Raw genomic sequence first — 17,315 nt, 5'->3', positions numbered from 1 at the left:
GCAAGTGTATGATATCCAGATACTTGCAGACACTCGACATGCCTCACAAGTTACATGATATGGTACCAAGAACTTTGTTAAGGCCCCGCGTGTGGGCAATAAAGCTTATGTATATGCCACACACATGCCATCGTGGCACAATAGATCTGAGATCCAATCCATCCATCAGAACAGAAATGCTATATTGATACCGTAGCTCAAGAATCAGGATGATCCACTGATCAGATATGCCACAATTTGCAAAACAAATGTACAACTCTGAAAAACTTGGCTGAAGTTTTCTAACACATCCAGCTGTTTCCAATATTGGGGTCCACATGCTGATGGACTAGATTTTATTTTTGGGAAAGCATATACATGGTGGGACCAACTTCATGGATGGATTAGATCTCACACGAATGAGCCATGCTGGCACATTTGTAGCACGTACACGAGCTTCGTTAGCAAAGCTCTTGTACCAATAACGGTTCTAGATGTTCATAGGATACTTGCATGATATGCATTAATAGAATAATCTTCCTAAAATGATGTGTTAATGTGAGGATGTGAGGTATACAACTGCACAGCCCACATAATAGATGTGGAAATGGGTTGTCCCACCATATGGTCCACCTAACTTCTTTCTCCTTTATATTTAGTGTTTATATTAGATTAGAACATTTGGAATATGAACATTATTAGTGAGAATATTTTTATACTTTCTGATTTTTATTATTAATATAAAGGGGAAGAGTGAGAGGACGTAGAGCCGTAATTCTTTTTCCTCTCCTCCCTACTTCCTCCTCTTTCTTTTCTTCACATCTCTCTTTAATCTATGATTCTATATGGTATCAAACCATCTTTGTTACTAAACTAATCGACCTTTCTCCCTTCCATCCTATAATTATTTTTTTGGTCTCTATCATCTTTCTTATGCTGAAATTCTTTTAAGAAACCTAGGTTTTCTTTTCTTTTTGCTGTGTAATGGTCTGTGCTTAAGAAGGGGATGAAGTGTTCATGATCATCATGCTTGTAATTGGTTAGAACATGTGGATGTATAAGCTAGTTATTCTCTTCAGGTGTAATGTGCATATTATGCGAAGCGTACAAGTTGGGTATTCGTTGGTTGCAAAAGGTTAGCCCATGTTCATATAAGCATGCGGTTATTGTTCGAATGATCTCCGATATTATCTTTATCTCCAGCTCAGCAATACTGATAGCATTGATAGCGACATCGATAACGCTGGTAGTATCAGAAATTCCAAGTATTAGCAATGTATCTCCAACGTATCAATATTGCTAATGTTATCATCAATATTTTCAACTATGTAAATTCTAGGTGTCGCTTGTATTGCCAATGCATCAATATCGCCAATGTATCGCCAATATTTTGGACTATGTAAATTCTAAGTAATGCTTGTATCATAAGTGTATCGATGATATTTCAATAATATTGACAATGTATTCATATCATCAAAATTTTTATTTCATGGGCACATGGTTGTATGTAGTGTACAATTTGTCATTAATAATATTGATAATATCTCGATATTATCGATATCGCAATATACGATATATTGAGACCACAATCTTTCATTTCATTTCCAATTGTTGATGATTTCTTGGTGAAATATCATGTGTTGTTGATATTTTGCAATATTGATGGATGTTTAGATGGTTAAATAGGCCGGAGGGGATGATTGAACTGATTTTTTTACAACATCACACGCTTTTACGGCCCCATTAAATGGAAACTTGTTATGTATGCATTCATTTTGCAAATTTTTTATTTCTATAAATATGCAAATATGTACATTTTAACATATCCTGAAGTTTCATTGAAAATTACACCCTCTTTTCCTATGTTTCCCTGCATTTTCGGTCATCAGCCATATTATCGACGATATCGATATTGTTTCTGTATCCTTGGCCAGCGAAACTTGTAGCAATACTGATACTTTGAACACTGCATGCGGTACATATTCTAGTTCCTTCTCACAGATGGAAGAGAAAAATAATTCAATAATTAGATTCATAAATCCATTTAATTTTTTAGGAGTCCAAAAATCTCTATTAAATTAAATAGAATGAACTGGTTTTAGAGGTCCAAATCTATCCAAGTGTTATTTTAACTACCAAGGGAAAATTAAAATACTTGACCACTGAAAAGCCTGATGAGAGTGCCGGTACATAGAATCAATGGATACAAGAGAATGTGATGCAACACGGAATGCATTAGAAGAGATTTTTTAAAGATGTATTCATCCGATAAAAACAATTCTCAGAAGCATCAGTTATTTAAGGAAATATTTGAGCTTCAACAAGGAGATAAATCACTAGGTGAATATTATTCAAAACTTAAAGGAATATGGGAGGAGTTGAATGTGTATCAACCTCTTACTATTGATTTGGAGAAGCGACATCAACAACGAGAGGAATTTCGTGTGGCAAAGTTTGTGTTCAGCTTAAAATGTGAATATGAACTAATTCATGCAAAATTTTGGGTGTCAAGGATGTGTTATCTCTGAATGAAGTGTATGTTTGCCTCTGGCATGTATCTCTTGGCTCTACAAGTGGAGCCAATGCCAACTCTGCTTTAACATCCTTTACTAGTCGAGGTCGAGGTTATACAGGCGATCGATGTGGTCGTGGTGAAGTAGGGAGAAGTCATAGACCTCGGAAATGCACCCATCATGGGTTTACAAATCACTATGTTAAAAATGTTGGTATCTTCATGGAAAGCCAACATGAGAAAATAAGGCATCTCACATTGGAGAGAGCAATGGGTCTTATTCAGCTAGTTCTACGTCTATGCCTCAACAGTCACGAATGTCTAAGGAGATGGTTATGCTTACTCAAGAAGAGTATTACAAGTTGTTGAAAATCTGTAGGATTAATCTATTCTACTACTTTTGCATCTACTTCTACTCCTACAGCTACATCTGTGACCTTAGGTACGCCATATTTAGGATCTAAGTTCCCTGCTCTATGGGTCATTGATGTAGGATGGGTGGCTTAGCCTAAAATGATGCAATGAAATCATCAACGGATTAACTAGAACAATTTAAAACACAAAAAATGCTAATCAATCACAAGCTTAATGAATTCAAGTATTTAACTATGCTCATATTTAAGACTAAATCACAACCCGTTAGTTAGATCTTATAAAACATGATTAGATAGGACCTATGGAAGGTATGACTTCCATCTAGCATAAAAATTGATCTAATTCTAAAGGTTTTTTGTTGAAGGTTTGAAGAACTAGGGTTTTGAAATTTGGGGATTTTGGATTTTAGGGTTTTGAGATTTTAGATATTTTGGGTTAGGATTTTAGGAAACTAGGTTTGGGATTTGACATTTTGAGATTTTGAGATTTAGGACGATTTAGTTTTAGGGTTTAAGATTAGGGCTTTGGGAAATCTAGGTTATAAGATTGGACTTGAGGGTTTTAGGCTCAGGGTTAATGATTTTAAAGAGAAATGAGCAAGGATTAAAGAGGGAAATGGGGAGGAGATGGGCTGGCCGTATAGATGGCCGTACAGACTTGTCTGTACTGTCATATGGCCACAGGTGGAGGTTCGCATAGAGGTACAGTGTAAGTAGGCTTAGGTTTAAATGGGTTTTGGAGGAGATTGGGGATGAATTTTACAGAAAATAAAGAAAATAAAGGAGTAGAGAAGGATTGATAGAGATTGAGGAAAGTAGAAGGAGAGAATTGAAAAGAAAATTTTAGATACTACCCTGGAAGAAGAAGATAAGAGAGATAGTTAAGATGGAATCACTCCATGGCTTCACACCACTCCAATCACAGGAGGTTTTGCTTCATCACAAAGTAAAGAGAAAGATATTTAAAAAATAAAAATAAAAAATTTCATATGTAATAATCGGCTAGGGTGTGGACGTCTAATCCTTATATATAGTCTTACAAAAGACTTTTTACAAAAAGTCTTCTGTAAAAAGTTTCACATAAAGACTCAATAAAAATAAAATAAAATTGTTTCCAACTCTCTAAACTCAGCAAAAATATAAGCTAAAAAAACATATAAATAGGTAAATAAACTAAACTATTTCATGGCCCATGGGGTACACAATCAAGATGTCCAATGATGATGATCCAACGGCCAGAATGGTCCGATCCAACAGTCTGAATGGTCCAACTAAGTAACCCACATTCATATTCCTAGTGTGGGGTCTTCAAAGATTTATAATCATACATGTGGGGTCTTCAATGGGCTAGGCACTCGAATTGGGCCCACGGGGCCCTGTGTATGCTTCACCTAGCCTTAAAGAAATGGGAGCTCTCCTCCTCCTCTAGTATATTCTAACTGGTGCTCAGATGTCCTCATCAGTCATTGACTCTAGAGTATCTGACCATATGATGGGTGAGTCCATTGTGTTTTTCTCTGTTAATGGGTTCATATGTCACTTTAACAGATGGTACCGAGTCCAAAGTATGTAGAAGGGGCATTGTTTCAAGTTCTTCCATTTCATTATCATATGTTCTTTATGTCCGTAAATCCCTTGAAATTCTTCTATCTGTCAACAAGCTCACCAAATCTCTTAACTACTTTGTGACTTTTTATCATTCACATTGTGTTTTATATGATCTAAAGATAAAAAAATAATTATGGAGGACATGAACATGATGGGTTGTACTATCTTAACTGTGATGTTATTGGCATAACAACACAAAAGAACATTTCTTCGTATCAGTGGCACTATCATCTTGATAATCAATACTTGAAGATTCTCAAAGGGTGTTATTCCTTCTCAAAGGGTGTTATTCCTTCTATGTTATCTGTGTCAATTCTAGAGTGTGAAGTGCATGAGTTAAGCAAACATTATCGTGTTAGTTTTCCACCGTGTGTGGAAAAGTATAGTTCATTCATTTCTCTTTAGTTTATTTAGATGTTTGGGGATCAGTTAAAATTTTCAATAGGTAAGGGTGTAAGTATTTTGTTACATTTGTTGATGATTTTTCATGAATGTCTTAGATTTATTTATGAATTATTGTCTATTATCAAGCCTTTTCACATAGAATTACAAAATCAATTTAATCAGTATTTTTTCGAAACATGTTCTTAAATCAAACATCATGAGCCCACACCTCATAACAAAAAAAGTGTTGCAGAATAGAAAAATTGTCACCTACTTGAGGTGACTCGTGCCATATTAATTCACATGAATGTTTTCAAAAGTTTTCGGAGTGATGTTGTACTTCACGGCGCGTTTTCTGATAAATCGAATGCCCTCAACTATTATAATAGGTCAATCGCCTCATGAAAATTTACTTCCAAATACTACGTTGTTTCTTTGCCTCCCAAAGTGTTTAAATCTGTACACTTTTTCACCAATTGAAGTCAGACTATGATTAGAGTTGGACACTGAGTCAAGCTAGGCTCAGGTCGGCTCGGCTTGATTAGCTGCCACCCCCAGCTCGTGTTCGGCTCGGCTCGGTGACCGAGCCTATTTGGCCAGCTCAACCCGGCTTGGTTAGCAGCTCGGGCCAGATCGAGCCGAGTTCGAGTTGAGTTTTCGAGATAAATTCGAGGTCGAGCTTTTTAGTTAAGGTTGTACTTGTACATAACATTTAATCAATAGCACAGTAAAACTAAAGATAAAAAACAACTTACAAACTGAAAGGTCAAAATATTCTAATTACAAATTTGTAAATTTACAACAACATTATATGCATTTTTTACTGTCGTTATTTACTAATTACTACTGCAGAGGAGATTCGTTTGCCGAGATTAAGCTGCTATCTAATTCTTCATATACGTACTCATTCAGCTCTCCTGAATTAGAAGGTGGAGAAAGCTTTTCATTGTGTTCTTGTATAGTTTGAATTAGATTATTAAAACTTTCTTTGTGAGCAGATTTATATGTAGTTCCCAACATACTATAAAAATGCACCAAGACTGGAGAGAAATTTGGATGGTTTGTTACTTTTCTTCTTTTTATTCGTACAGCTTGATCCTGCTTCGGCAACATGTTGTCTTGGAGGACATCATTGATGTCTAGAAGCCTTTTACATACTACATTTCAAGGCGAGTTGGAATTGTTCTTCTTCCCATGCTAAGAATCTAGCTTGTTCATCTACCTTAGAAAGTTTGGATGGGGGAGTGGAATGGTTTTTATTCGAATCAATAAGGGTTTAAAAAAGAAGTTGGACTTCCTTTGGGGCTTTAGGACACAATTTTGCATATCCACCCAGACATGATAAGTATAACTTGAGCCGATTAGTTTTGTTAACAAAACTGGCCCCACACAAATGACACAAAATCTTCAATTTTCCAAACTTTGAAGAGTGGAATAGGGAACCATAGTCCCAAACGTCGGTTAATGGTTCAGTTGAAGACATATTTACACTTTATGTTAAAGAAATTAGTATTTTGACAATAATGAAATAGAAAAAACAAAAGAAAAAAATGAAATATGATAAATAAAAGCAATAATGAAATATGAATATAACATAGATAAAAGCATGATATGAAAATGAAATAAAAGTCATTAATGCATTGCACTTATAACCTCCATCAACATTACATAAAAGTACATATTATATTAGTTTCAAGTTTCAACAAATTAACAATAATTTTTAACCTAACCTCATTCACGTTGTTGTTGTTGCATGTGCAGTCTCGTCTTGAGACTCGTTCTTCTCCTCATCCTCATCCTTAATATCAAAACTATTACCTTCTCAAATCGGACACAACCAATCTTGTGCACAAATTAATGCTTCAACTATTTTTTGCAAAAGAGAGCTTCGATGCTTGCTCACGACTCTACTCACTGTATTAAAAGCATATTCTGATGCTACCATTGAAATTGGAATTGACAATATGTCTCGTGTCATTGCCGATAGTGTAAGGTATTTTGCTTCAATAGCTCTCAACTTCCACCACTCCAAAACATCGAAGTTTGAATCCCGACCTTACAATTGACTTTTTGAAATATAAGTCTAACTCTTATTCTTTTGTCTCATTATTTGTATCTTCTTGTGTTAAGGAAGATGTGTATTCATCGTCTAGGATATTGTCATCGCTTGTAAAAACAGTATGAGCTCTAACTTCTTTATCACTTGATGTATTTGTGTACACGGTGTACAATTCTTCAATTGCATTATGAACCTTAGAGGTTTCGATTATCACCCTTTGATCATAATAAATCTTCATAAAAATAAACTTAACATAACTCATCTTGCATTGAGGATCAAGAACAACCGCTAAGGCTATTAACAAATGACATTCATCCCATTACTTATTGAACTTCATTTGCATACCAAGTGTCATAAGTTGTAGAAAATCTGAATCGTCACTGGCACTTTTTCTTAGGGCTTCCTTGATCTTCTAAACAGATGGAAGAAACATATTTGTCATGGGATATTTATTTTCAGAAAATATCTCCGTGCAGTCATAAAAAACCTTGAGAAACTTGTGAACTTCTTTTGCTTTACTCCAATCATCTTCAGTATGCAACCAGGAACACATTCTATTGCGTGCCACATATTCAAGAAATGCAAGTTCCAATTTCACGGCCGAATCCAACATTTCAAAAGTCGAATTCTAACGTGTGTATACATCTAACTTCAACATTTTTTTATTCTTCAAATTCAAACATTGGACCATATCACTCCATATGCTCAATCTTGAAGGCGACCCCGTTATGTATTTTACACTCCCTTATGTTATCTATAGTGGGGTCAATTGTTTTCAACCATTCTTATACAATTAGGTTTAGTATATGGGTACAACACCAAACCTGAAATATTTTTTCCTCAAAAAATAAATTACCGATTGCCTTGAACTGGTTATGTAATAATGATATTACACTATCATTTATTGAAGTATTATCTAAAGTAATTAAAGAAATTTTATTTTCAATGCCCTAATCTCGTAGACAGTAGTTATAAAGCAATCTGAAAAACCAAAACAGTATGAGGAGGAAGGTGGCAGAAGTTCAAAATTCTCTTGCAAAGTTATCAATCTTCATTAACATAGTGTGCGGTCAATGAAATGTATCTATTTGTTTGATTAGACATCGTTCATAAATCAGAAGTCAAACTTATTCTTGAGACTGATGCCAAAACTGCTTTCAATTTTATTTTCTTACTTGTGTACATCTTCATGCACTCCCTCTTCACAATAGCGCGAGAGGCTTTCTCAACCCGAGGAATAAGAAATTTACTGTATCCCATGAAAACTTTGTTCTTTATTATTCTAAATATTTTTTCATCAACGATCACAAGTCTTGCATACCATTCTTTCAGCTTCTCTTTTTCAAACTTATGAGTGGAAAGTTTACCTTGAGACTCGTCTCCTTCAGACTTGCTAAATGAAAGCAACTGTTGGCCTGAAATTGAGATTTTTGGTCTTTTTGAACAATTTTGCCTATGTCTATTTAAACGAATAGTTGCCCCCCTAGGATTTTTGTTGTATAATGATTTGTAGTGCATACATCTAATTTTCAGCACATCATTAACTATAACTTCTTCAAAGTCATCTCATACAACTGATCTTTCCTTTCCTTTGGTTGTAGTTGCAGTTAAAGACCCCTTCTCCCTCAATAATAAGAGGAGATGTGGCCGACGCACTGGCACCAGGGGTAGTTGGGACTTCGTCACTAGCCATTTATAAATATAAAGATAGGAAACTAACTTTTAGATGCCTATCAATACAAGTGGTGTCTATTTAAATGTCCTCTAAATTTTTTAGAATTTCCTGTCTAAATCAGTCACCTATTTAATGTTGAATAAATTATAATGCTTTCATTTTTCAATTTAAATGCCACGCCAAAATTTTGGCAGCATCTCCCCTTATTTCTCCAGATATATTTATCTTGTATTTGATTCCCATGTCAACTATCTACACGAAGTGTGGATATTTGATGACGGAAACAAATGCAAGAAATATATCTAGAGAGAAGAGGAGAGACGGACCGAAATAGACATATGCATTTAAATTAAAACAAATGAAAACATTCTTATTTATCCAACATTGAATTGTCCAAAAAGGGACAATTTGATAATTTTCATGCCTCCAAAAACACACTGAATTTATGTCTGGCAACATAGAAATCCTCGAATGGGCAACTGATTATCCTTTATTACAACATTAAAATATTAAAAAAATGTAACTCATTGAAAAATAAGAAATTAAAATTAAAAAATAAGAAATTAAAAATAACAATAACATTAATTTAACATTAACATTGACATTAACAATAACAATTAACAATAACAAAAAAATAACATTGATTTAACAATATAACATTTAAAATCACATAATTGATAAATGATAACAATAACATTAAGTCATTTACATTCTAAATTCTAACATTAACATATGTGAATCACTTACTAATCTAATATTAATATATATAATAATATTAATATATTATAATATATTTATTATAAGATATGCATCATCCATACATCCATCCATGCATCCAACCATCTCTATAAGGGTTTTAGGGTTTTTAATACACACACACATATATTATTTATATAATAGATAATATAGGGTTTAGGGTTTTTATTTAATAAGTAATATATAATATATTCTTATATATTATAATATATAATATATACAATATAACAATATAAATATATAAATATAATATATAATAACAATGCACTGACCGACGACCGGCAATTGGGGATCGGGTTGCCAAGCATGGACAGCGGGCGGCCGAGTTTGATTTTTCAATAGATATAATAATAATAATAATATGATATATATATATATATATATATATATATATATATATATATATATATATATATAAATATATATATATATATATATATATATATATATATATATATATATATATATCGAGTATATCCCTGAACGCCCGAAAATCAAGACTCACGAGTCACAACAACAAAAGGGAGGGATAGGGTTTGATTGTTTACCGGACGAACGAGCAGGACGAACAAGCAAGGCAGGGGCGAGCAGAGCAGTTACAGCAAGTAGGAACAGACTGACAAGGCATGGGCGATAGGTGAGCAGACAGATGAACGGACGAGCAGAGACTGATGGACACAGGAGGGCCATACGAGTGGCTCAACTGCATGGGCAGAGAGAGAGAGAGAGAGAGAGAGAGAGAGAGAGAGAGAGAGGGGGGGGGGGGTTTTTTTTTAAATTTTTTTAAGTGGGTATTTATATCAAATGTACTGAGCCGTGCTGAGTCAAACCGATTCGAAATGAGTTCGAGTTATGTACCGATCCAAGTTGAGTTGAGCTCGGGCCAGCTCGAACTTGGCTCAAAAATTTTTCGAGCTCAAAAAATCAACTCGACTCGGCTCGAACTCAGTTTCGAACGGAGTCGAATCGAGCTTTTTCAAGTCAAGTCGAGCAAGTTAACCAAGCTAACTCATTTCACGTATAGTCCTAACTATGATAACTTAGATCTTAGAACCATTAAATATATTTTTCTTGGGTTATCTTTGTTAGTCCTTCACTTTAAAAACAATGTGTGTGCAAATGTTATATTTTTTTAATCCACTCTCTTTTTTCTCAAAAGACAGTAAATCTCTGAATGTGGAAGTTGTGCATGTACTTGTTTTCATTCAAGAAGTTACCATCCAAGCTCCTCCCGTTGTTAACTCCTCTATTCCCACTGTGCCTCAGTTGAAAGTTTTTTTTTTAAACACACCACCACACACTCACACCTTAGTGGGATTTCAACTATGCCTTAGTTGAAAGTTTTCTCACAACAAAAAATGGGAAAGTGCAACCAATTGTAATGTGCCATCCACCACATATTCCAAGCTTAATAATACAATTAAGTTTTCCAGATAAGTCTGATGTTCCTATTACCTTGAGAAAAGGTAAGTATGTGTGTATTAATCCAATAAGTTTTCCAGTGAACATGTTGTTAGGTTCAGATAGGTGTACACCATTAATTTTCATCCTGACGGTATGGTTGAACGTTTGAACATTCACTTGGTTACTAAAGGATATACTTAGACACCTGGCATTAATTATACTAGGGCCTTTTCTCCCGTTGCCAAGTTGAACTATGTTAGTGTTATCCTTTCCATGGCCATTAAGACACACCATTGACAAGACATCACCTAAAACTCACCATCAATTGAAGATTGAAACACTATGAATAATGGCCATTTTTTTTTTTTTTTTTTGTTGCAATTAAACCATTCACTACGTTTCATTGATCGTCCAATAAATGACCAACTTATTGTAACTATTAGGTTAAGTGTCATCCAAATAGAGACTAAGCACATGGACAATTAAATTCAAGTTAAACCATGCTTTGTGTGCATTTCTCTGGCATCATGTATATCAAACTTCATAATCTACCAAAGTAATTTACTTTTTCAATTGGGGGTTGCTGTCATCTAACGGATGTGATGGTTTGGGGATTTTTATATGATGGGCAAATACAGAAGGTGCTATTTACAAATATGGAAAAATAAGGGTGTTTTTTCTTGTATAGACAAAAGGGGGGAATGTCTACCAAACAGGCTCATAGTTGTTTCATTAGATCATGTTATAAAGACAAAAAACAAATATTTTTAAGTAAAATTAAAAATAATCAAATGTTTAACTGCTTCTAGGTACACAAACTTCAATATGAATAAAAGGAATAAGTTATGACCAAGGTTCCTACATCTATTTCAGTGTCATTAGTTTTGGAAGTGGGGGAGTCATATTTATGATTCAGGCCTCTGTGCATGTATCAGTATCTGCACATGCACAAATATATAACCATGTCAAAGAATGCGTTACTTTTTACGATTACAAACATTTGAGAAATGCTACCTTGTGAACTATAGCATAGGGGAGTGTCATGCAATCAAAATCGGGTGGGCCCCACCATGATGTGTGATGATAGCCACTCTGACCATCAGATGCATCACCTCATGCTAGGCCTAGGGCCTCAAAAAATAGTGATGACGGTGGGCCACACCAAGCGAAATTGGGAGGGGGACGCCCAACCTTGATTTTATACAGGGCCCTCCATGTTATGTATGTGGAATCCAAACCATTCAGCCCCTTTCATCTACCCTGGATGAAGGGGCTTACGAAAAAATCAGGCCATTCTGCATAGCAAGGGGGCCCTCTATAAAATCAACAGTGGGTGTTCCCAGTCATCTGTCCACCTAAGTGTTGGATCAGACTGATTTTTGGGCCCTGGGACTAATATGAGGTGATGCATCCAATGGTCGAAGTGGATGTCATTAACACATCACGATGCACAACCGCGTCCCCCACTGTGGGCCCACTTGATTTTTGCTTTGATGAGACTCATTTCTCTACAACAGGTCATAAATGCATGAGATATAGAAAGTGACCCATGAACTCAATATTGACTATAACCATGTAATATTTATATAAATCCTGCTAAAAACTTGAAAAAAAGAAAGATGAACTGAAAGATATTTATGTTGAAGGGTGCTTGAAATGCTTCAGTCAGGATATTTTTATTTTTATTTTTATACAAAATAGTTTCCTTGTTGCATGGATCCAAGCGAAGACATCTCGAAAAGCAATATAAGGCCTAGTTCCCAAGCAATGAGTTCAACTTTGAAGGTAGCTTTATATAGATGTTACACAACAGGCCCAGCTAGAAACTCTAAGGGATCCGCTAGTGGATTCCCATAGTTCGATAACTGGCTAAAACACTACAATCATGGAAATCATTCTGACATTTGCACAACAGGACTGACACAGGCTGTTTCATGCAAACAACCCAGTCTTTCGACAGAAACTCAACAAGATATCACCATCGTGTGCCTAGAGGAATCCTGCAAGTGAGATGGTGAAGGAGCATTTCCATGCACATGTATAGATCCAGATCATCCAATAGGTAGGGAATACTATGAACAAGCCCTTGTCCAAAATCAGGACAGCTCACTGGCCATAGTTTTTATGAGAATAATGTGAGGAAAGAATGATCAATGGTCCAGATTCAACATAAACTTGTAGCCTAACTAATGGTGGTCCAACTATCTACACGTGGGCCATGTTAGCATGTTTGGCAACTTGTTACTCACGTTAGTCCCGGTTGCATTACTGCAGGCAACCAACAGTTTTGCATGGGGTTCTATGGCAGTTTCTTCACATGCATAAATACGAGGGGCCAATTTGGATGCAACTTTTGTAAAAGGGGTTTTCCAGCAAAAGCAAGTCTGTATTAACTTTGTCTGTCGATTTTCCAATTCTACTGCCTATTTCAATGAGTGGGGAATCAAACTCCAAAATGGAGTTTTGGCGTCAAACAACCCCTTTGAGGGTGAGTCCAAACCATCCCTAAGGATTGGCTCATGTCATAAAAATAAAAAAAATTAAAAAAAATTAAAAAAGAAAAAAGAAAAAAGAAAATCCTCACCTTTGCATCGGTAGTTAAACCATAACTTACCAGTTAGAACATCCGATCAATCACCACAGTATTCTTCGTAGCTCGTGCCTTCTGATAAGGTGTCAAGTCGTTTGTTTTCTGCTGTTGCACCAAGAGATGTTAGACTTGGAACAGTTAGGGCGACAAATCCACAAAACTGAAGAAACCTCACCTTGGCATTCTCTTCCAGGTGAATCTTGGAACTTATCTGTATGTGTCGCTAGGAAGGGACTCCCTATTATATCTTTCAACAACATTGAAAGTGAATTATTAGTACTAAGAATTATAAAGCACGCACACACACACACACACACACACACACACACAACAAAGAGTGCTCACCAGAGTGCATAAAATCCATTGAAAAATCAGAAAGGCTGAAAACTTCAATATCAGAATCCAAGAATGGTTCGTTCAAGGGTTGCACGTTAGACTCTGCACTGCTAAAAGACGCAACGGGTGTGTCTTTTCTGATTGTTGAGTGTGGATCCAGGACATTGTTATCAACACTGAATGCAAAAGCTGAAGTGTTTGAATAGCCATCGGGTTCTGATTTGATTTCCATCCCATTCATTCCTTGTAGCATTCCCATCTGTGAATTCTGAGTCAAGAGCATGTTTGGTTCGATGTTCATCCTCCCAGCATGGGTAGAGGCATAATCAGCAGTATGCATGTTTAGGTGCATTGATGGCCCACCATTTATGAGGACATTTGATAGATCTGTTGGTTGGTTCATATGGTCTAGTCTTGAAGGAATTGTTGTATGACCCGCAGCATAATATGACAGATTTTGGTGCACTGTCATAATGAAAGGCATTAACAAGAAACATGAGATCAATTTGACTCTTTAAAGGTAAAAAATCAGACACTATGCCCCATGTGACAAAGCATGAAATGTAACTACTTTTATGATGAATGACTGTGAATTACATGGATATAAATGGTTGGAAAAGCAGGCAGCTCATGTTGTCCAAATCCCTCCTTCCCTCCCTCAGGATTTTTTTAATTGGGGAGGGCCTTTTACATGTTTTAAAAGCAGAAGAGTAAAAAATAAGACGAAAAAAAAATCATAAAAATGGAAAAAATGATTTTTTATATATGTAAATTTGGGCACCATTTACGCAATCCACATTTATCTCAAGATTCACACAAACAATTTGATACAGATTGGTTGCAAATTCATATCTTGTTGCGTGCGAAATGATATGAACCATATGGTTCATATTGCATATCGCATGTTTTTTGACAACATTGGTCACATGACACCCTAAGGGAGAGGCCCAATTTCATTGGCTTGGAGGTATGGTGGACGGCGATGATGAACCCAAACAGATCTTAGCAGCCATATCTTAGTATCTTCCAGTGAAGGTATTTTTGCAGCAAAATGATCAACTGTGTGATTGACGTTGACTCAAATTTGGCCTCCAAGGCTTGAAGCATTTACTAGGATCCCCTCAAAATCTATCAAGATAATTACTAGTCAGGATCAGTGTTGTCAAAATCCTACGATTTACGATATACAATTTGAATCTTAAGCAAAACGATTTGAATCTCAACTTGAATCCCTTTCTTATATGAATCCTATGATTCTATGATTTGAATCCTACGATTTAGATTCCAATCCTGATTACAATTCAAATTATACTTGTTCTCTTCTATTTTAAGCTTCTCTTGGCTTTCATTTTTTTTTTTTTTTAAATTGGTGAGGGCTTTAAGAATTGTTCCGAAAAGGTTAATTATTCTATTTGTTTTTCATAATAGATTAAGTGATAAATATTCCCTTCAACGTTAAATCATGGAGCCTTTTTTGTGATTTCTTACTTAACTAGTCAAATACCAAATTGTCGTCAATCAACATGTGCTTTAAAGGAATGCAAGAAACATTATGTTTTTATCCTTTTCGAAGCTTCATTAATAAAATATGAACAATTTTTCTCGAATAGACAACCAATATAATAACTGCATAACAAGGAAACTAGAAGATCCAAAGTTCAAGAGGAGGGCTAAAAGCTAAAACCTAAAAATGAAAGAAATGAAAAATCCAATATAATGAAAAGTACTGCATAGAAAAGGGAGTTTATACATGGCAAGCTATGGGATCCATTGGAAATGGGTAAAGAAGCAACTCCAGTTGGGCATCTCTTATGCATGAGCTCAGCCTGTTTCTCTAGCAACTTATTGAACATCATTATCTGGCGCTTAACCATTAGTCGAACATGGTATGCCTTGAAAAACTCTCGGTTCTCTTCTTCAAGCTTTTGCCAGACTGTTAAGTAAGAAACACAACAAATGAAGAAATAAGTAAATACTATATGAATTCTTCAACATTTTAGAAAAAAAATTTTCCAAAATTATCTTCCAAATGCATAATCCAGTACGAACTTTCTTCTTCTTTTCAATTTTTTCAAATAATCCTGTAGGAACTTTGCTGGACAATTTACCCCAACTTATTGTTTATTCTAAAATTATAGGACAATTTTTTCAACTCATTGTCCTATAACACGAGTTATGAGTGTTCCTTTTTTGAAGAGAAAACGTATTTATTAATAGAAACGAGAAGGAATGAATTCCCAATATAAAGAGCCAGTCAGTTCATAACATTGCCCTAGCATGTGAGTGTTCTGGTTCAAATACAGCTGTTTGACAATGAGTATGTGCTAGGGTATATATTCTGCTCTTGGATAAATAAAATCAATAGAAAATCTGAAAGGGAGCTGATTTTATACTTCCAAGGCAGCTCCCTTTCAATACTTCCTTCTGTAGGGATTCAACAGGAAACTACCTTCATGTGCCACTCAAGTTTGCAGTCTGTTATACAGCCATATGAATCAGGAATCAATTTAATTAAGCAGGTAAAGCACAAGGTCTCAAATGAACATTAAATCCTAACAACTTACATCCATAAGTTGTACCTATTTTTAGGTATTGCGCATTATGGTAAATTTTACATACTCAATATAGAGGCCCAATAATATTGAAATCAATTAATAGGCCCTTTACTTTTAGCTAGAAAAGTTCTAATTCATAAATCAAAAATCAATTCGAATATGTTTTCTAACATTTTTTGTTAGGTGATGCTTTGAATGTCACGCCTTTTCAGTTTCCCATATATAAGGTTGATCAACTTAAGGAATCTAGTAAATTTGGATAACTTTTCCCGAATGGGAATATTAAAGGTAGTCTTTCTTTCTAACACAGCTAAATTCCTAGAAGAATTCTAATACTTAATGTTTGGACTAACACAATTCAAAATAAATTATTAGACAGGTTCTCAAAGTTTAAGATCTCTAATATTTAGTATAATACATCTACAGTGTGCATAAATGGGAAAAAAAACATCCAGATTCTGCATATAAACTATTTGTCTTTTAAGTACTTGGCTCTGAAACTTCAATGCAACAGAGGTATGCCATGGGGTGTAGTATGGATATGATGTGGAGAACGTAAAACCGAACCACCTGTCATCATGACTTTTGTATTTGAGCATTCTTTATGAAATATAAAGAGGAACGCATGAACAAGGGAGGTTATAGTGCTAGTCTTTATGGAAACAGAGTCATTTGACCTTCCATAAATTTGAAGTAATAGACATGTTAGGTATTTTGCAAGGAAAGGGAAGAGAGAGACTAGTAATTACATGACACAACAAGTCTTTAGAGGGAAGAGGGGAGTGATTTCCATTGACTAAATGTGATAGGTATTTAGAGAGGAGAAAGGAGAGATTGACATTTCGAAATCGATAGCTTAGTTAGAGGGTTCTTGACATCCTAGAGTCACCAAAACAATCATGGTAGTATCTTGGAAGAGGCTGATTTTTTTGGGGCATTGATAGATGTTACGACTTACCAGTTTAGTTATTTTTTTGGAAATCCAAGATATTCTCGAGTTGAAAGAAATACTAGAAGACAAGAAAAGTAAAATAAGTTTCTACGAAACCCAAGGACGTCCTACTTTGGTTGAAAGTTGAAACA

At 35.2% G+C, this 17,315-nt stretch overlaps 1 protein-coding gene across 10 annotated transcripts in view; it reads right to left on the bottom strand.

The window, feature by feature from the left end:
* Nucleotides 1–17,315, bottom strand: part of LOC131251223 (uncharacterized) — a 29,505-nt gene that overhangs the window by 797 nt on the left and 11,393 nt on the right. For 2 of the 10 annotated variants that reach the window (XR_009173671.1, XR_009173672.1), the window contains exons 4-8: nucleotides 15,428–15,610; nucleotides 13,687–14,142; nucleotides 13,517–13,588; nucleotides 13,366–13,446; nucleotides 11,614–11,689 (exon numbers count right to left, since the gene is read on the bottom strand). Coding sequence is in view for 7 of the 10 variants with exons in the window: in XM_058251823.1 (XP_058107806.1) it covers nucleotides 13,382–13,446; nucleotides 13,517–13,588; nucleotides 13,687–14,142; nucleotides 15,428–15,610 (776 nt within the window). In the remaining 3 variants the exon portion in view is untranslated. Of the gene's footprint in view, nucleotides 1–11,613; nucleotides 11,690–13,335; nucleotides 13,447–13,516; nucleotides 13,589–13,686; nucleotides 14,143–15,427; nucleotides 15,611–17,315 lie in introns of all 10 variants that reach the window. The other 8 variants (XM_058251822.1, XM_058251821.1, XM_058251826.1 and 5 more) reach the window with 6 other exon arrangements.

The sequence above is a fragment of the Magnolia sinica genome, chromosome 7, assembly GCF_029962835.1.
Source record: "Magnolia sinica isolate HGM2019 chromosome 7, MsV1, whole genome shotgun sequence".
Lineage (NCBI taxonomy): Eukaryota > Viridiplantae > Streptophyta > Magnoliopsida > Magnoliales > Magnoliaceae > Magnolia > Magnolia sinica.
Note: the sequence above shows the minus strand (reverse complement) of the source record. Positions and strands in the feature narration are given on the sequence as shown.